This window comes from Mustela nivalis (assembly GCF_964662115.1).
Source record: "Mustela nivalis genome assembly, chromosome: 10".
Taxonomy (NCBI): Eukaryota; Metazoa; Chordata; class Mammalia; order Carnivora; family Mustelidae; genus Mustela; species Mustela nivalis.
The window spans coordinates 104,835,771-104,856,072 of record NC_139029.1 but is presented as its reverse complement, the minus strand read 5'-3'; the positions used below and the strand labels follow the sequence as shown (position 1 = coordinate 104,856,072).

General features: G+C 45.2%; 1 protein-coding gene across 1 annotated transcript; it reads right to left on the bottom strand.

The window, feature by feature from the left end:
* Nucleotides 1-1,390: 1,390 nt before the first annotated feature.
* Nucleotides 1,391-7,343, bottom strand: LAMTOR5 (late endosomal/lysosomal adaptor, MAPK and MTOR activator 5). Its single transcript, XM_082687486.1, has 4 exons — nt 6,429-7,343; nt 5,531-5,592; nt 2,366-2,483; nt 1,391-1,722 (listed from the first exon to the last, which is right to left on the bottom strand). The coding sequence occupies exons 1-4, from the start codon at nt 6,461-6,463 to the stop codon at nt 1,662-1,664; spliced, it is 276 nt and encodes a 91-aa protein (XP_082543612.1). The 5' UTR covers nt 6,464-7,343; the 3' UTR covers nt 1,391-1,661.
* Between the last annotated feature and the right edge of the window lie 12,959 nt (nt 7,344-20,302).

Below are 20,302 nucleotides of genomic sequence, written 5' to 3'. Positions count from 1 at the left end.
GCTGAAGGCAGCGGCTTAACCCACTGAGCCACCCAGGCACCCCATCAGATTCATCTTTAAGCTCAGATTAGAAGCTTATTTATTCTGAACTCCATTCGGTAACAGAATAAGGCCCAGGATTCTTAAAAAGTAGATATTTAAGTTCCTTCCCTACCTCCCAGCTTTTTCACCTCCTACCTTAGGACCAAACTAAAACATATAGTATTACATAAATAGTCCTCCCGGTCTATCACTGGTGTTTGCTATTGCCACTCCCTCTGCCTGGGAAGGCCTAGGTCTTTCCATAAATCTCTCTCCTATTAGTTATATATTCTTCTATTTGGCAAGTATTCAGTGCCTACTGTGTCCTGGTACTAAGTACTTGGAATACACTAAGACAATGCCCCTACCCTCAAAAGCTATGCAGAGGCAGGCCAGACAAATACAATGTAACATATAAACAATTTTTAATATATAAAACAAACATGTACTACATGTCAAGTATTGGTGAAGACAACCTATGTGCACATCCCTTCTATCAAAGTACGAACTCAAAAGGCTAGAACCAGGTCTTAATGCAAAATCTTTGTATCCTCTTATAATATCCTATATTTGGAGATGCTTGATATTTTGGAATAAATAATATTCTGGAGATTTTTTTATACTGTCAAATACTAAATTGCTAAAGAGTAACAGGACTGCATTTAAATTCAACAAAATGAGGTCATCTGTGCCTACCTGTGCTCCATTCTGCTGTTGAGAACTATAAAGGTTAAAGAAAAGATAATGTGGTCTTCTACGTTCAGGCGTTAGTTTTTTCTCGCCAAACATGCCTATTTTTATAATGGTCTAGTGTTCAAAGTATAAGCTCAGAGTTTTGAGTCTTTTTTTTTTTTTTTAAAGATTTTATTTACTTATTTGAGAGTGCAAGAGAGAGGGAGAACATGAGCAGGGTCGGGGGCAGAGGAGAGAGGGAGCAGCAGACTCCCCAACGAGCAGAAAGCCCGATGTGGGACTTGATCCCAGGACTCTGGGATCATGGTATGAGCCCAAGGCGGACACTTAACTGTCTGAGCTGCCCAGGCGTCCCCGAGTTACTCAGCAAATCCCTTAGCCTTAGTTAGACAAAGGCAGAATGGGGCAGCTAAGAGTTCATATAGGGTTATCAGTGAGAATTACATGAATTTGTGGTATCTGATAGGTACTTAATGATAATAGCTGTTATGGGGTGGGAATAGGCTTAATTAGTTTTCAGTATCCATGGACACTTGTGTGAGACTGTCTGTAGTTCAGGAAGCTTCTGAGAGAGAAGAGATGGACTTGGAGCAAAGATTTAAAAAAAATTATAATTTGGTAATCCAAAAAAATGAACATTTGCTAAGAATTTAAACAATCCAAAAAAGAGCCAAGCTTTCCTCTGACCAGATTTATTGAATGTAAGAAAATTCTATGTACAAAGTGACTGGGACCTGCTGCTTCAACACATGATCCTTTCTTACTAGTATTTGGATAAATCAGTCCATTGAGTGTCCAAAAGAAGCTTACTCTAAAATTAAGAGAAAAGTGCCCAATGCACACGAAATAAATGGCCTGACTATTGGGACTGGTGTAGTTGTCTAAGATAATTTACACAGGCGGGATTGAGCCCCGATGACAGGCTGCTGGAGAACCACCATGAGCCATCAGGAGGCCATCTTGTGCACCGCCACCGTGATGCCGTCGTGTTTCTGGATCATGATGTTCCTGAAAGGAAAAGATATTCCATAAAATGTTACAAGTGGGAGTCTGCTGAAGATTAAAGACACTGTTTGGTTTAGGATACAACTAAAAAAATATTATTTATCATTTCTTTAAGGTACGAAAGCAATATATGAATATAAGAAAACATTTGGGAAATACAGATAAGTATAAAATATACAAATGAATCTATAATCCTACAGCTTAAGAGACAGGCACTACTGTGTTTTGTTAGCTGCGTGTATACCATCTGTGCATTTGTCTGCTCTTTTTACAAAACTGATCACACTGTGTAGTTCCATACTCTGCTTTCATCACTTACTATTACTCTGAGGATGCTCACCTGGAACAGCTTTAGTATTTCTATTACTATGGAAGTGGTTTCTGTTCCTTGATTGGTCTTTGCCTATGCTATTTATTACTTCCTTTTTCTTGACAGTCAGGACAATTCGTACTCTTCATTTAAATGTCACTGTGGTCTGAAAGCATGTTAAGCTTTGGAGATCAGTCTATTTTGGGGTCCAAAGAGTGAAGAGCCTCCCTCCAAGTTCTTTGAATGCAAATCACTAATAACACAGGGCAGGCCCTACTCAACCTTCCCAGTGACTTTTCTGATTAAAAAGGAAAGAATCTGTCAAGATGTACTCACCCATTATCTGATTCTAGACACACCACAGGGATATCAGTGGGGTCAGAGGTCAGCTTAGCTGCTTGCTGGGCTAGAACAGATATCACCCCGGCATGCTCATCTGACAGGGTCCCACGGCCTGGAAGACAGAGATGTAATCATGTCAATGAGTACACAGCTATAGTAGAATCTCTCACTGATTTATTCACAAAAAGAAGGCTCAGTTCATGGTCTTTTAGGTTAGGTACTGACAGGAAATGATTTTGTCCTGATAGTCAGCTGGTTACATCAACAAGAAAGCTAGACAGCACTTCCTAAATCAATAAAGCGCCAGGAGACACTCGATTTCCAATCACTCTCATCACCATCTCTGGACACCTTCTCGCACCTATAAGGAAGCTATAATTCAAGTCAGTCTGAAAGCCATAAATGCCTTTTACAGGAAGCTTCGTGAAACCAAGAAGACACTCAAAGGTGAAGTTGACAAAAAACAGTAAGGGCAAGAGACTCGTTGAAACGAATAATTTCTTCATGGGGAATCTGATTTTCTTTTAGCGAGCTCAACCTCAAAGGATACAAAAGTCTTTACTCAGGAGTTCAGTTGCAATATCACCTTGGTTGACAGTACACGTGAATATTCTGTGCGCAGTTATTTCGACCTGAATAAGCTGGCTGTTTTCAAATACAAACTTAACTGGCTTTTTGTTAAAATCTGTTTTCGCCTGTAGATAATCGGGTGCCCGATACAAAAGGTAATTACTAAGTTTACACTTCCACATACAAAGGCAGCACAAGCTCGCCTGCCTGGAACTATAGTGGATAACAGACATACCAGTGTGGCAGAGCTGGCGGATTTTCTATGGTTACAGAAAACGCTAACTGGACAGACGGTGCAGTCTTTTGGGTCCTGAAGGTCTTGGAGGAACTAATTTCATTTTAGATTTCCACACCTGAATTTCAGGCTTTCCATCAACCAGCACCTCAAGTAAATCTGCCTTTTTTCTCCCAACTAGATTTGTGTAAAATCTGAGTGACACAGATTACCTCTTTCAGTTACCCTCCCAGCAGAAATTCAGAGCTTTAAAAATTCCTGCAGTAAAGTAAGGAATTTAATTGAGTAAGGAGGGAGGAGTCCTTGGTTTACGAGTTGGGACATGAATTAGCTGAACACTTTAGTTACTTACCTTTCAGGATTTATCTCCTCATCTGTAACTCTTACCATTTATTGAGCATCACGTCTGGGTTCTGTGTTGAGTGTTTCACACATATTATATAATCTTACAACACCGTGACTAAGAGGTTTTTAAGCAAGACTGAAATCCTAGCTCAACCCTAGCTCTGTGACCTGGGGCGAGTTACTCAACCTCAATTTCTTAATCTGCCTCACAGGGCTGCTACAAGGATTAAATGACTTAGTTTGGGGAAAGCACTTAGAATGGTGCCTGGCACATAGCAGGTGCTCAATAAATGCAATTCTATAATTACTGCCATTATTAAACCACAACCCAGTACAGAGATCCTGGGTTGGCAAAGCCTTGGCAGCTCATGTCCTTTCCACCCATCTCAGCCAACTGCCCTAGACCTTTGCTGCCCAATGCCCCCTCACTGGCCAAGGCCTGCCTGCTCAGCACCATCCTGTGCCCCCGGAGGCCCAGATGAGGGCTGCACCTGTGCAGGCGGCCTCGATGCGCATGTAGGGTCCAGGCAGTTCTGCAGACCAGCTGCCAATATCCTGATGTGCCTCCTCTGATGTGAGAGGGAATCAAAGACCATGTTCTTTATAAAAACAAACCGTGCTCGCTTCGGCAGCACATATACTAAAACAAACAAACCAAAGTCTTTAAACTCAATGAAAAAATCGACCCAGAAAAGCTCTAGGTAAATTCCCATTTGATGAAAAGAACAAACGATTTAGACCATGTAGACCAAGTGGAGATTATCGTGGCCATGAAGGAGGACTTTGGGTATCACATTCTTGAGACAGATGTGGAGAAGTTATTGTGCCCCCAAGAAATTGTATATTACACTGCAGATAAGAAGTATGTACATGAGGGGCGCCTGGGTGGCTCAGTGGATTAAGCCGCTGCCTTCAGCTCAGGTCATGATCTCAGTGTCCTGGGATTGAGCCCCGCATCGGGCTCTTTGCTCAGCGGGAGCCTGCTTCCTCCTCTCTCTCTGCCTGACTCTCCGCCTACTTGTGATCTTTCTCTCTGTCAAATAAATTAATAAAATTAAAAAAAAAAATAAAGGGGCGCCTGGGTGGCTCAGTGGTTAAGCCGCTGCTTTCGGCTCAGGTCATGATCTCAGGGTCCTGGGATCGAGTCCCGCATCAGGCTCTCTGCTCAGCAGGGAGCCTGCTTCCTCCTCTCTCTCTCTGCCTGCCTCTCTGCCTACTTGTGATTTCTCTCTGTCAAATAAATAAATAAAATCTTTAAAAAAAAAATAAATAAAATAAAATAAAGAAGTATGTACATGAATAAAATATCAGACCCCTTTCTCCAATTAGAGAAGACAAGGAAGATACTGGTGAGTGTCTGGAAGTGACATTATCACTGACTTTGAAAGAGTAATTCTGTTTAGACTTGTATTTAAACGAAGAGTTTTTACCTTTGAAAAGAAATCTATACAACCAACCAATTAGCCAACCAACAAAAACAACCCAGCAGAGAAACTGAGGCTCAGAATTTTTGGTCCAAGGTCACACTATTAGCAATGGAAGAGCAGGGGGCTGACCCCATGCGTTCAACTCTGAAGCTCTCATTTTTACTACCTACTCTCTTACTCAGGTGTATTCGGACTACAAGACAGCACTGTCCATCTTCCTGGGTTATTGTGAAAATCAGAGATAAAGCACACAAAACCCTAGCAGTCTGCACCCATTCTCAACCAATGGTACCTGATGTCATTATCCGAGGTCCTTGCTAGACCCAATTTAAAATAATTCAAATACTATTTTAGTAGAAACAATTTCTAGTGCAAGAACTGCAAGGACCACTTCTACCTTCATAAATACCAACTGAAAAGTTTCAATTTTCTAATCCCATTTGGAGATAAACTCTACTCTCACCAACGGACCCAGAAAGCGGCAGTTCAACAGGAGGTATAAAAACTAGAGATCAGCACACTAGGCTCCTAGTCAATATCAAATGATATGCAGTCCACCAGAGTAGATGGTGACATACTTACAGCCCAGATTAAGTCCTTGTGAATCTGTGCACAGGACTCCAACAATGGATGGATTCTTCATTCTAATTCCAGGAGCACCAGAGGAATGAAGCAGATGATGTCAGGAAATGAATTTAAATAATTGTAACACACACGTACAGGTTTTTCTATGTACCAGGCACTGTTGCGCTTTAAACCACTGCTTATTTATTACGCTGAGAAAAATTAAACTACAATGAACTAATTTAAATTTAGTAGTTAAACCAATGTACGGGTGATGGGAGAAAAGATTATGTCAGGTACTGCTGCTTCCGAGAGCCGCAAACACGACAATTTATCAGTATTTTGTCGCCGTTGTTCAAAATGACGAAAAAACACTGGTTGCCTCCAGGAGGGGAAGTGGGAGAAACTGAGGGGCGCTGGTGGGAGGGAGCTGTTTCGCGGTGCGCCTTCTTGTACTTTCAATTTTACACCTTACGTGGATATTACTTGTTCGAAAAATTGAGAGGTCTTTCCTCAAGCACCAAGTAACTGGTTACACACGCGAGGAAAGATTTGTGTTTATGTTCACGTTGCAGGGTTCGCTTTGCACACCTGGAACAACCTTCCCCCAAATGAACCCATTTCCTAAAACTACTGAGGAAAGACCCAGCCATACAGACAACTGCAACACGACGGGCGGTTTTGGCTTTGGGCTGCGGAGATTAGCTCCCGGAGGGAGGGTGCGGAGCCCCGGCGGGACTGCGGGATTTTAATTCCGGGTCACCCCCTCCACCCCGCGGCCGCGGGACAGGGCTCGCCGCGTCACCCTCTCCCCTCCCCCCAGGCCCGAGGGTCGCGCGGCGTCCCCGACACGCCCGGCCAGCAATCTCAGCGCGCGCCCCGTGTCCCGCTCAAGTCCCCCCGCCGTGCTACTCACGTATCCTCCAAGTGCTGCTCCAAGGTGGCCTCCATGCCGCCAGCCCGGCCCGGGATCCCGCAACTCAACACCTCCTGCTCCGCCCCAGGCCCGGGGCGCGTCTTGCTCACGTGACCCGGGCCGGGCGCAGCGGGGGACGGCGCCTCCGAAGGGACAAACTTCTCCGAGCGACCTCCGCGCTGTGTTTGGGAAAGTTGGTTCCGCCTCCGCCGCTCAGATCCGCAACCGGGTGGCGCAGGCGCGAGTAATTCCCGCACGGGAAGAGGTGTGCGGCCGCGCCGCAGAGCCTTGGTTCCGGCCTGGCACTGTGTCTCGGCTATGTCGACCTTTGCATTCCCGTTCAACCGACTCCGAAACCTTCAGGCCAGATCTTGTTTGCGTTCTGCAATAACGGGGCGGGTCAGACAGGGTGAGATCCCGGCGGTGCGGCAGGGGCAGAGAGAGACGCAAGACGCTGGTGCGCGGCTGCACAGGCGTGTAGGGGAGGTGACGTGCGCGTGGGGGCCAGAAGACCACCTGCAACTCGGTGAAAACCCCAAGCTAGGTATTGGGAAGACGTTGGTTCTTCCTTTGGCGAGGGCGCAGGAAAAGTCCGGGAAAGAAGGTGTCACTTGTAAAGAGGACTGGGTAGGACTACTTAAAAATAACTTTTAAAGAGCACTTGTGAAATAAGGAAAGTCACCCATCGTCTGTGCAGAGAGGACTTAAAATCCCGCGGAGAGGGGCGCCTGGGTGGCTCAGTGGGTTGTCAGACTTCTTCTTGGGTCTTAATCTTGGGGTCCTGGAATGGAGCCTGATCCTGGTGCTGTGCTCCCCGCTTACTGGGGAGTCGGCTTGTCTCTGTCTCTGTCCCTCTTCCTCTGCCCGTATCTTGCTCATGCTTTCTCTCAAATAAATTAATAAAATCTTTAAAAAAAAATCCTTTGGAGAATTTTCAGTGTTTTTATTCACTTTTTTAGGCAAAATTGATACATAATGGACATGTAGGTCTGTAGCTGGCCTTTTCCACAGAATTTAGCATAAATGTCTTTTCAGGTCATTAAATATTCATTTGCATCCATTGTCGTAGTTACAAAATATTCCATAATACAGTTGTGCCATAAATGATTTAACTAATCCCTTATTAATACTTAGTTGGTTGTCGGTTTTAGGGGGGCAGGTATTACAAATGCGGTGTAAATATCTTTGTAGGTAAATATTTGTCCATGATAATTATTTTTTAAATAATAACTTATGATAAGTTCTTAGAATGGAATTACTGGGTCCAAAGTTAATAATTTATGATAAGTTATTAGAATGGAATTAATGGGTGTCTGGCTGTGATAGTGAAACTTGCACCTTCCTTAAAATTCTAGTCTTGAATGTCTTAATTCAGGAGTTTCGGACTTCTGCCTAGAAAAACTATTCATGTTAACATAGTATGGGCCATTTAAATCTTAGAGGAAGCAGCTTAAAACTACCTTTAAAAGATAGCATTAAGAACTAAATAAAATCTTTAAAAAGAGAGAGAGAGAAATAGCATTTAAAAAGGCTAAGAAACCAGTTGGCTTCCCTCCGAAGTTCTGCACGCAGAGACTTGGCTCTGCGCGAGCGCCCCCTATGGCCACATGCGTTTGTAACCTCGAGGCAGTGCCATTCCCGTAGAGCTGTGACTTGAGCCACATTTGTGGCTCACACTAAAAGTAGTGGCCTGGCCACACTAAAAGTAAAATAGGTGAAATTAATTTTAATAGAATATTTTATTTATCCAAATACTATGTCCAAAATATTGTCATTTCAACATGTAATCAAGTTGAAAATACTAATGAGATATATTACATTTTCTCCCTCTGTACAGTGTCTTCAAAATCCAGTGTATATTTTTCACAGCACATTTCAGTTCACACTGGCCACGTTTCAAGTGTTCAATAGCCACGTGTGGCTACAGGTTTTACCATATAGGCTAATGCAGCTCCCAGGTATCTCTGATTATCTCAAAGCCAGATTGATGATTACAGTGTTCTCAGAAAAGCTGGTAATTGCTTCTTAGGCTATAGGAAAGGCCTGTCAAGGGCAAATGAGCAAGCAGGAAGAGGGTGGCCGCTGGCGCACGCGTCCTTGCCACACCCGGGGCGGGAGAGCAGACTATACCACACTATCCCTCGTTCTCTGCCCTGTTGCTGTTGGCCTCTGCAAGGTGGGCAGAAGGAGTGGGTAGCTCTTATAGGCTGGAGAGATGCAGGGGGTTGGTGAGAGGGTTGGAGGTGTGCCTGACCCCACACTGTTTTCTACTTTCACCAGTTGGTGGGGATATTTGACGATTCTTTTTCTCAGTTTTGAATGCTGGTATCCATTCCTGGGGTGACAGACCAAGTCCCATATTCAAGTACTTGCCTTGTTGCATTGTAATTCTTTATATGTTTGCTTTTCAAATACAGGAAAAGTATCTCCTCCATTTCTGGATGCTGAGCATTGCGGAGTACAGTAAGGATTCAATATTTATCAAAGAATTTTGATGGGTCTTTGGGAAAGGAACTCTGTCGTGTTAAGTACCTTTAAGTCATGGGGCACTTGGGTGACTCATTTGGAGAAGTGTGTGACTCTTGATCTTTGGATTGTGAGTTTGAGCCCCTTGTTGCGTGTAGAGATTACTAAAAAAAAAAGAAAAGAAAAAAAAGAAAAACCTTTAAGTCCTGAACTTCTGCCATATTTATCCTCTTCTTTCTCCTCTCCTCCATAAACAAGCTCTTGGAAAATGGAAGTCCCAGGAGGGTCCAGCAGAGAATGGCCATGCCAGCATGTCCTAACTGGGAAGTTGGAGGTGAGAAGCACAGTTGGGGGAACCAGACCTAGGTCCTCTCGTTGCTGTAGGCCCCAAAGACCCAAGTCCCTCTTCCTTGACCTCTCAGGAGCAGAGTCTTCCTGGTGGGGGCATTGAAGAAGCACAGCTCAGGTACACAGTCTGGTTATCCCTTGTGTGCACAGGGTCTGGTACCCAGGGCCAGCCCTGTTGGTCACTCTGTGAAGTGTTCAATGTCCCAGGCCTGTCCTAGAAGGAGCCTGAAACCTGCCTTGGGAAATGGCTCCGAATCTGCCACTAGGGGGCACCACCTCCATGGAAAACCCCGCTCAGGCTGGAGGAAAGGGATCCACTGAGCAGGCACAGTTGGTTAGGATGGCATTAGGAGTCACACAGAGAGAGAATTGAATCCTGCCTTGACCACCACCTACCCGTGTGACCTCTGAGCTTCAGGGGCTCCTCTGTGGTCTGACAGTACCCTTACCTGCCCCATAAGATTACGGGGATGATTATATGAGATGCTTTACATCAGAGGGGCTGGTGCATTGTGGGAGTCAGTAAATCAGCTCTCCTAAATCTGAGAAAGAAGCCCTGTTTGTTTCCTCACACCGTTTCCAGTCTAGGTGAGGACACCCATGAGAAAGTCGGAAACAGTTCAATGAAGGTCAGAGCCAAACGCTGAGACATACCTCCAGCAGCCTAGTTCCCGGGGAAGGGAGGTCACAGGGCTGGATTTACACAGCCGCTCTACAGAGCCCTGTTAAATGCCCTAATCGAATATGGTTTATCACACTTCTGTATGATATAAAAATTATAAAACACAGTGAGAGAAAAAATAACCTGAAATTCTAGTGCTAATCCTAATGACACGAGTGTGAATGAACTAAATAGAATGGGACAGGATTTAGGTAAGGTGGAGCTGGGGAAAAGCATGTCCCTTTGGGTTGCCAGAGTGTTGCTGCCAAAGTGTCTCACTCCATGGGAGCCACTGGGTAAGACACTGGGTCCCTGCCTTCCGACAGTGGACGCCACCGGAGAGCAGAGAGCGGAGTCCCAGATCCGAAGCCTAACTGACTGCCTCTACGAAGAGCAGTAATACCATTTAAAGTTCATATACGTGAGTGACAACCATGTTCTAGGCAATTTGCAGGCCTTATTAGTCCTCATAGCCTTTTTTGGTTTTTGGTTTTGGTTTAGTTTTTTTTTTTGAAGAATATTTATGTTCTGTATTTTTAAAAGTTTTTTTTTTTTTTTAAATTCTAGTATAGTTCACATACAGTGTAATGTCAGTTTCAGGGGTACACTACAGTGATTCCACACTTCCATACTGCACCCCGTGCTCATCTCAGATAGTGTCTTCCTCAGTCCCCATCACCTGTTTCACCCACCCACCTCCCCTCTGGGAACCATCAGTTTGTTCTCCAAGTCTGTTTCTTGGTTTCTCTCCCTCTCTCATTTTTTCCCCCTTTGATTGTTATGTTTCTTAAATTCCACATATGAAAGAAATCATATGGTACTTGTCTTGATCTGACTTATCTTGTTTATCATAATCTTCTCTGGGTCCATCCACACCCTTGCAAATGGCAAGATTTCTTTCTTTTCCTTGCTGAGCTATATTCCATCGTACAGTCCATGAAGTAGCTTCCATCACTGTCTCCATCACTGTCCCTGAGGCTCAGAAGGTCAGTGCTTGGTCAGGATCTCCCTAGTTGTAGGTAGTAGAACCTTACCGTGGATTTCCCTACTACGTGGCCTCAACTTCTCTCACTTTCTCAGCAGCACAATCCTGGAGAGGTGAGAGGGCTTTAGAGGCCCATCCAGATCTCCTGCTCTCTGGAGAAGAAATCTGAGGCTCAGAGAGGACAAATGGCTAATTTAGAACTTGAACCTTCCACCAGGGCTCTAACTATATTGTTTCGCTGGAGGCTGTTTTAGACCTTTCCTTGAACCAACTTCAGAGACATTCATTGTTACAGGTAGAATTGTGTCTCCCTAAAATTCATGTATTAAAGTCCTCACTCTGAATGTGACCTTACTGGAAATAATCCTTCGAATCAGGTCATTACAGGGGGCCCAAATCCCATATGACAGGTGTCCTTAGAAAGAGGGGATTTGGACAAAAAGACATTCCCAGAGGAGACAGGGATTCAGGGCAATACAGGGAGAAGACCACCATCTGTAAGCCAAAGAGAGCGGCCCGGAACAGATCCCTTCCTCACAGCCATCCAAAGGAACCAACCCCACTGACGCTTTGACTTTGGACAGCTGGCCACTAGCACTGTGAGACAATAACATTCTGTTGTTTAGGCCAGTCCATTGGTGGTACTTTGAGACAGCAGCCCTGGGAAACCACCGTACCCGTCTGTAAGTCAAAGTCAATGTCTGTGATATCAGATATTTGGTAGGACTTAATAGAAAAACTGGTTGAGAAGATCACCTCACCAGAGGCAAAAGGATAGAGCAGATAATCTTTCCAGCTTGCTCCCAACCTTAGTACTTGACTATTTTCCTTATATTGGACACTGGCCAACAGTGGTGGCATGACCCATTTGTCTGTGACCTTCTTGAGTCTGTTTTATATCCCTGAGCTTGGCCTATCGAAGAGCTCAATAAGTGTGTGTAGAGAGAATGAGCACAAGAACAGGCTCCTGGCCTTTTTGACCCAAGCCTCTCCAAACAACAAGTTGGGTGGGGTGGACGGGGAGGGGAGGGTATGGACTGTCCGTGGACAGAAGTTGAAATTGGGCACTGTCTCCCAAAGTGTCCAGCTGAGTCCCAATCCTGGAAGACACAAGCAAAATATATTTTAGATAACTCAGGGTGGCCTAGAGAAGTTCCAGCTTAGCATGCTATCTTCCCAATGCTTTATTAATTTTGCTGTTGAGGATAAATGAGATGCAGACTTCCATATCCAAGCCTTCATTGGATGCCCAGTTAATGCAGCCATGACAAATGGGAATGAAGCCTTTATGAATAAAAAAAAGAGCAACGCAGTATAAAAAAAATCATCCATCAGAGAAAAGAAAATGTAGAGGAACTGATGAAATATTGTATCCTTAATCCGACCATCTGTACCACACATCAAATCAGGCTTAATGTCAAGATTTATCGGCCTTGGAATTGTGTAAATGAAATAAGAACTTGAAAATGAAAGGAAAAGAAATTACCTGTATTAAAATGTATTTGCAGTGCAGACCTGTGCTCCGAGGCTTTTAGTCCAACGCCGGCATCTAGCTTCTTCTACTACATATCACTGTCTACCTGACGTGCATCCCCTTCACCCCAGGTGGGTTTCAGAGAACTTGCTTGTGGGTGAACATGACATCACATGGTCAGTAATCTTGTGAAAAACCCCACCATTGTGGACAAATCCCTTCTCGTACAGTGTCTTTGTGTCTTTACTTCGTCATCGGTGAACCTGGTGAGATGATGCTGGCCCTTACTTCAGAGAAGAGACTGTTGTGAAGAGATGACCCACCTCGTCCTGCCTGCTGGCCCAGCAGAAGGAGAAGCTTTCGCCTGGACCGCTGCCACCAGCTGTGGCATCCACATGTGGGTTCTAGCGCTTAGCTACTGTCCCAGCATTTCATTACCCTGAGAAGACCTTGCACAAGTCTTCTCACGCCCTCATGTCCCCACTCTTCCCCACAATCCCTGAAGATAAGAAGAGCACCTGCATCAGCGTGGCAACAGTGTGAGGATGCTGGCAGACGAGGAACGTGGATCCGGGAGCACAGTCCCAGGCACCAGTGAGAGCACTGAACAAAGGGAAACCGTCGTCGTCGCTGGGACTTCAAGGAATGATAGCTGGGGCGCAATGGGACTTGACTGTCACTCGGGGTTCATAGTTACCAGCAGTAGGAGCTGACTTATGGAGTAGGAAAGGAAGTTTTATTTTTATTTATTTTTTAAAGATTCATTTATTTGAGAGAGAGAGAGACTGCACATGGAGGTGCGGGGAGAAGCAGGTGGAAAGGGGGAGGGAAAGAATTTTTTTTTAAGGTTTTTTTTGGAAGATCTTATTTATTTATTGGAGACAGAGTGCAGAGTGAAGAGAGGGAGCGAATGAGTGGGGGCAGGGGAGGGAGAGGAAGAGGGAGAAGCAGGCTCCTGGATGAGCAGTGGTGGGGAAGGGGTGGGGGCATTTATCCCTACCCAAGCCTGTCAGGGACAGAGTTGCTTCTGGGATGGAGAAGATGACAGAGAGGTGGCAGGAAGACCAAGAGAGAAACACCAAACCCTCACAGCCAAGGCCTTTTCAGAACTTGAGTGTGTGGTCCTCACTCTCCATGGTCCCTAGAAAAGCATCTGGGCTACAGCAGGTGTTCAGTGAATGCCTGTTCTGTTAGAGAAGGAATCTCCTCTGCAGATCCCAGCAAACTGACCCTCTCCACTCCTTTGTACATTATCCCAGTTCCCAAGGAACAGTAGAAACGGTGGTGATCTCAGGTGTTAATAACGGTGAAGATGGTGGATGGTCTTCCTAGCTTACTGACTGTTACGGATTTCCTCTTTCTAGGCCTCCGTAATTGGCCATCTGTAAACCTGGTCAGTTTCTCATTCAAAGGCACTGCCTTTACTCTTGCACCTGAAGATGAAAAGCTGAAATCTACAAAGCACATCTGTTCACGCACGTTTCCTCACGTTGATCCCACGGTCATACTGGGATGGGGGATCTGTATCCCCACTCTGTGGATGAAGGAGAGGAGAGGTCAATAATTTGTCAAGGACATAGAACTTGAAAGTGTCCATGGCTTTGGGGACTCCAAGGCTAGGGCCAGCCAGTTGCCAGGATGTAGATCCCAGGTCGGTCGGTTGCAAATTATTTTCTCCCCCAGTTTGGATAACACAGGTCCCTGAGCCAGTCCCATAAAGTGGCCAACGGCTGCCTTCCCCCGCCTCCCCTCCCACTGGTGGGAGAGCTTGTCTGCCTGCCTTTAGACAGCACACAGTAAATCAATTGCCGCATTAATTCTGGACCATCAGCATTTTCCCCCAGGAGAAACTCAGGAGTGGGGAGACTAATGTCTCATTGATCTTTTCTATTGCTAAAGGGGAAGCAAGATGAATATAATCCCATCTGTCAAGGCTGAGAAGGGCCGATCTGAAAGCAGTGTGGATTACTTTAAGGGGATAACAGTTTATCACTCTCTGGACAAGCGAATATGAAATTAGGACTAACCTCCTTTACTAGTTGGTGGAAACATCGATCAGCAAAGAGATTGTCTAAGGAAATGAGCAGCAAGTTCTCAGCTCTTTTTCCTTGTCCTTTCCTTAAGACTTTCTATTTCTTATATCCACACAACCACACAAACTGGAGAAAATCCACCCTTGACCCCAAGAAATAGTTAACATTTGCTGGGGACTGATTATTGCCTGGTGCTTTACCAAGTGCTTTATTCTCACTCTCCAGCGGCTTTATGAGATGTTATCATCAGCACCATCTTACAGATTTGGAAACTGAGGCTTAGACAGGTGGAGTGACTTGGCCCAACATTACTTAGCTATCGAAGGGGAATCAGGAGCAGCATAGCTGCCGCCGTGCCTGCCCATAGTCCCCACTCAGTGCCTGCAGGTTACTGAGCCTGAAAGGAGTCCTGACAACCCTGAACTGCTTCCAGACTGCTGTGCTTCTGTCCACTCCATTCACGCCTTTCTCAGTCAGCCCCTTAGGTAGCCCTGCTGACCCCAAGGGGGAGATGGCCTTTGCTGGTTGTAGAGGCTGAGCCAAGGTCGAGGGGCTGGGACCATCCTGAGGCCTCAGTCAGGGCATTCAGGCAGCTGAGGCTCGGGGATAGGTGGTGGGGTGGGCAAGCTGGGGCCAAGGGGCTCAGCAGCACACGGGGCTCAGGCTCTGCTGAGGTTCCTCATGGTTCCTGCCGTGCATGGATTTCCATGGAGGAAAGAGGTGAGGTCAGTGACGGTGACAGTCTCCTGGCTTGTCAGAAGCTGAGACATCCGGAGGGTCTGGCCAGTGCAGGCCGCCGTGACCACTGAGAGCCCAAGAAAACACGATGACCAAGGGTTAGGAGGTTTGCATTAGGAAGGCCTGGGGACCACAGCAATATGATCTCAGAAACTCAAGAAGAAACATGCATACCTGACATCTTCAGGAAACACAGGTCTCAGTGTTAAATTTGGACCCTTCTCTTCAACCAGGGGCAGAAGCCCCTTCCAGAGCAAAGAGCCTCAAGAGAGGGGTTTTGCCAGCAGCCTTCCCTCGAGATGTGTGCTGCCAAAGCAAAGTCATTTGAGGGCTGCAGGGCTCATGCTCTATGGCCAGAAGTAAGTTTTCTAATTAATACCACTTTGGCCCCAACAGAGATGGCTGCTCTGTCTCGGGCTTGTTTGCTGTTTATCCCCGTGATTGATGCTGGTAACATTTAGAGTCCGTCAGGGAGATATTTCACGGATGCGCCGCGCGGGAGGACTGAGACAGCCAGGAAATGTAATTCCCTAGGTAAGGCAGCATGGAAGATGAATCTGAATTGTTGAAAGAAAGGCCCAGGACTTTTCTAGCTTCTTGGGGGGGTAGGGGAAAGGGAAGAGAGGTGGAGGCAGGGGCTTGGGAAGGGCTGTGGATCCCAGAGCTGGAATAGAGACCCCTTGGGAAGGGCTGTGAGGAGAAACAAGACAGAAGAAAGGCAAGGGGCTTTTTTTCTGGACTTGCTTGTGTGAAAATTTCACATCTACGTTGGCCCTTAGATTTTGCTGGCTAAGACACACAAGAAAGGAAGTCAACAGGAAGGAAGGCACTCTTCCTGCTGCTCCTGGGGTCTTTGATATCCTCCACAGATCTCCATTTCCATTGGCCAGAAGTCCTCCTATTAATCAGAAGGCTGATCTCAGAAGTGAAAAGATTTTTGAATCCCCCAACCAGAGGTGATCTTCACTCAGACATGTGTAACCCTTTGTATGTTACCATCTAAGCCTAATGTTCAAACATTTAAGAACATTGTAACCCTTTGTATGTTACCATCTAAGCCTAATGTTCAAACATTTAAGAACCATCTAAGCCTAATGTTCAAACATTTAAGAACATTGTTAAAACACAGAATAGGCATATCTCAACATGAGAAACTCGTGAATGAGGGAGCCTGGAAGGTGGGAAAGCTGGTTCGGAGAGCATTTTGAAGAACTGTGTATTTATAAGCACTTAAAAAGAAATGTTTGAGGGGGACCTGGGTAGCTCAGTGGGTTAAGCCGCTGCCTTCGGCTCAGGTCATGATCTCAGGGTCCGGGGATCGAGTCCCGCATCAGGCTCTCTGTTCAGTGGGGAGCCTGCTTCCTCCTCTCTCTCTCTCTGCCTGCCTCTCTGCCTACTTGTGATCTCTCTGTCAAATAAATAAATAAAATATTAAAAAAAAAAAAAGGAAATGTTTGAGTAAAACAAAACTTACATATGTGGCCAAATATATTTATATTTATATATATATAATTTTTTTCTTTGCCGAATGATTTTTGACAAGAGGGCCAAAACCGTTCCACAGTCTTTTCTACAAAGGAAACTGAATATCCACATGCAAAAGAATTAAGTTGGATTCTCACCTTACACAGTATACAAAAAATGAACTCAAATGGGTTGAAGACCTGAACATAAAAACTAAAACTGAAGACTCTTAGAAGAAAACATAAAGGAAAAGCTTCATGACATTTCATTTGGCTATGATTTTTTGGATATGACACCAAAAGCACAGGAAACAAGAGAAAAAAAAAAAACAGATAAATTGCATTTTATAAAAGTTGGAAACTTGTGGGGCGCTTGGGTGGCTAAATAGGTGGGCCATCCAACTCTTGATTTTGGCTCAGGTCATGATCTCAGGGTCCTGGGATCGAGCCCCAAGTTGGGCTCCATGATCAGCGGGGAGTCTGCTTGAGGATTCTCTCTCTCCTTCTCCCTCTGACCCTCCCCTGGCTTGTACTCTCTAAAATAAATCGATCCATCTAAAAAAAAAAAAACCAAACAAATGAAAACACTTTTGTGCTTTAAAGGAACTATCAACAGAGTGAAAGACAGTCTGTGGGATGGGAGAAAACATTAGCAAATTGTATCTGATAAAGGGTTAATGTCCAGAATATACAAAGAATTCCTACAAGTCAACAATAACAACCCAAATAACCTGATTTTTTATAAAAATGGGCTAAGAACTTAAATAGACATTTCTCCAAAAGAGCATGTTCCAATGGCCAACAAGCATATGAAAAGATGCTCAACATGACTAATCATTAGGGAAATGCAGATTAAAACCACAGTGAGATACTACCTCACACCCATTAGGACCAAAAAACCCCCAAAACAAAACCAAGAAATGACAAGTTTGGGCAAGGATCTGGAGAAATTGGAACCCGTGTGCACTGTTGGAGGGATTGTAAAATGGTACAGCCACTGTGGAAAACAATACAGTGGCTCCTCAAAGATTAAACATAGACTTATTACATGATCCAGCAATTCCACTTCTAGGTATATGTTCACAAGCACTGGAAGCAGGATCTTGAAGAGGTATTTGCTCACACGTATTCATAGCATTAGTCATGCTAAGCGAAAATGTGGAAGCAACCCCAGCATCCAGGGACAGGTGGGTAGATAAGCAAATTGTGGGTGTACATACAATGGAATATTATCCAGCTTTAAAAAAGAAAGACATTTTAATACAGCTACAACATGGAGGAAACTTGAAGACAAATCCATATGATACCACTTATAGGAAGGCCTAGAGTAGTCAAATTCAGGGAGACAGAAAGTGGGATGTGGTTGCCAGGTACCGGGGTGGGGTGGGAAGGAATGGGGAGGTATTGTTTAATGGGCACTGAGTTTTGCAGGATGAAGAGTTCTGGAGACAGATGGTAGTGACGGTTGTACTACAACATGAATGTATTTCATAGAGCTGCATACCTTAGCGTGGTTAAGATGGTGACATATTATGTTAGGTGTAGTTTACCACAGTTAAAAAATAAAACAAAACCAGCTGATGTTCTATAAGGCAATTATAATAGCAATCTTTAAAATAGAAAATTATCTTTTCCATTTGCTAGAAATTATTTATATATCTATTTTGAAGTTTACTTATTTTTTTCAGATTTTTATTTGCTTATTTGAGAGAGAGGGAGATTGAGAGAAGGAGTGGGAAGAGGGACAGAGGGAGAAGCAGGCTTCCCCCTGAGCAGGGAGCCCGATGTGGGACTCGATCCCAGAACCCTGGGATCATGACCTGAGCCGAAGGCAGATGCTTAATGGCTGAGCCACCCACATGCCCCTATTTATTTGTTTTTGTTTGTTTGTTTGTTTTTTAGTAATTTCTACACCCAACATGGGGCTTGAACTTATAACCCCAAGATCAAGCCTTTTTTGCTCTCCTGACTCAGTCAGCCAGGCGCCCTGAAATTATTTACATCTTTGCTGGACACGATCTACAAGTTAATATGTAACCCGACAGAGTCTGAGCCCTTAATGGTAAATAGCCAAGTCAAACAGAAAACCATCCCCTCGGTAATTAAGTAATCCTTGGGTGGGCTGGTGTAACAATGACCAAATGATGTTCTGAGGGCATAGTGTCCTCTCGTGGCCTTATTTATAAATAGGCTTTATTATTTTTTTAACATCACAGTCATTTATATCCTTGTCTTTCTCACCAGTCCCTTGAGGGCAGGGGCTCTGTCTTACTCCTTGTTGTCTCCTCACTTAGCTCTGGTTTGTTGAGCAGAACTGTGGAAAGCAACGTGGTAGAACGAGATGGGAGCAGTGGATCTGAGTTTTCATTGTGCCGTGACTGTGACTGGTCCTGTGATTTTCGCCGGGGCCTTGATGTTCTCACCCACCATATGACTCCACGAAGTGCTGGGTGTTGTGCTGGGCACTGGGGATGCTGTCTCCTCTTTGGCTTTCCTCCCAGCCCTAAGACGGTTGGATTCTAGTTTGGTCTGTCATCCACCCAAGAAAGGAGTTACTGATGCAAACATGCAAATGAAATATATAACCAATACGTGAACGATGTATCCGGGTGCCAGCGACACACAGAGGCACTTTCTTCTTGTTTCTCTTGGAAGAGCCACCCACGATGCACGTGAGGTCTCTGGCCCGGGTTCCGCACTGGAAGCTGATGAGGATGTGCTCTTTCATAGTTTTGCTAGAGAGAGAACAGCTGCTGTTCACTGGTGGCAGGAAGGCCTCCTCCCCGAAGCCGGGGTCCCTGGGTGAGCAGGCCCCAGAGGGAAAGTACCCAGTCTCCAAGTCTGCCTTTGAGAAAGGAGCGAAATTACTGTCTTATTATGTATTCATGAAACTCTTAATGCTATTTCTTTTTTTTTTTTTTTAAGGTTTTATTTATTCATTTAACAGAGAGGGAGAGTACAAGCAGGGGAGAGCAGTAGGCAGAGTGGGAGGGAGAAGCAGGCTCTCTGCTGAGCCAGGATCCGGATGTGGGACTCGATGCCAGGACTCTGGGATCACGACCTGAGCCGAGGGCAGCCGCTTCATGAACTGAGCCACCCAGGCATCCCCTTAATGATGTTTTCAATTAATCTCTTGAGAAACTCTGGAAGTTCCTCTTCTTGTTTTTCTTAGGACAGGAGGAAGATGCCGGGTGATTCGTTAAGAAGGTGAAATTATGTGCCAGGTTGGGAGCTCTGGGGACCCCTTGCTGAAACTGACTTGAGGGCTTTGGCATAAGATTTATGTGTCAGAAGGGAACCAGGATCACTCCTTTTGGCAAACGCTGCTGGGTCATGCTGCTGGGTGTTGCTGCTGTCATTCCCATGGTGGGCAATGTCCCCAAAGGCCTTTGGAGCCATGCTCAGCTCTGACCTGGGATCCCCATGTCCCATGTGACCCTGCCATGGTGGCTCAGCCAATTTCTTGGCTGTGGGTCTCACCAACTTGCAAGCACATTCACCCATCTGCCCCTCTCAGTCCAGCTTGGGCCCCTGCTTGCAAACACACACATACGCACGCGCACACACACACACACACACACACACACACTGTTTCAGAAAGAATGTTCTGTCTGGAGACTGTGTCCTGGACTCCTCAGTGTCAGTCACATGGCCATAGTCAGAGCTGGAGTCTCACTCATGGGAATACTGAAGGTTTCTGCTGTTC

Coding starts and splice junctions, on each gene's coding strand:
- LAMTOR5 (XM_082687486.1), bottom strand. CDS start 6,463: ATGGAGGCCACCTTGGAGCAGCACTTGGAGGATAC. Junction 5,593..6,428: donor GAGCAGCACTTGGAGGATAC/GTGAGTAGCACG, acceptor TCCTGGAATTAG/AATGAAGAATCCATCCATTG. Junction 1,723..2,365: donor TGTCTAGAATCAGATAATGG/GTGAGTACATCT, acceptor TTTTCCTTTCAG/GAACATCATGATCCAGAAAC.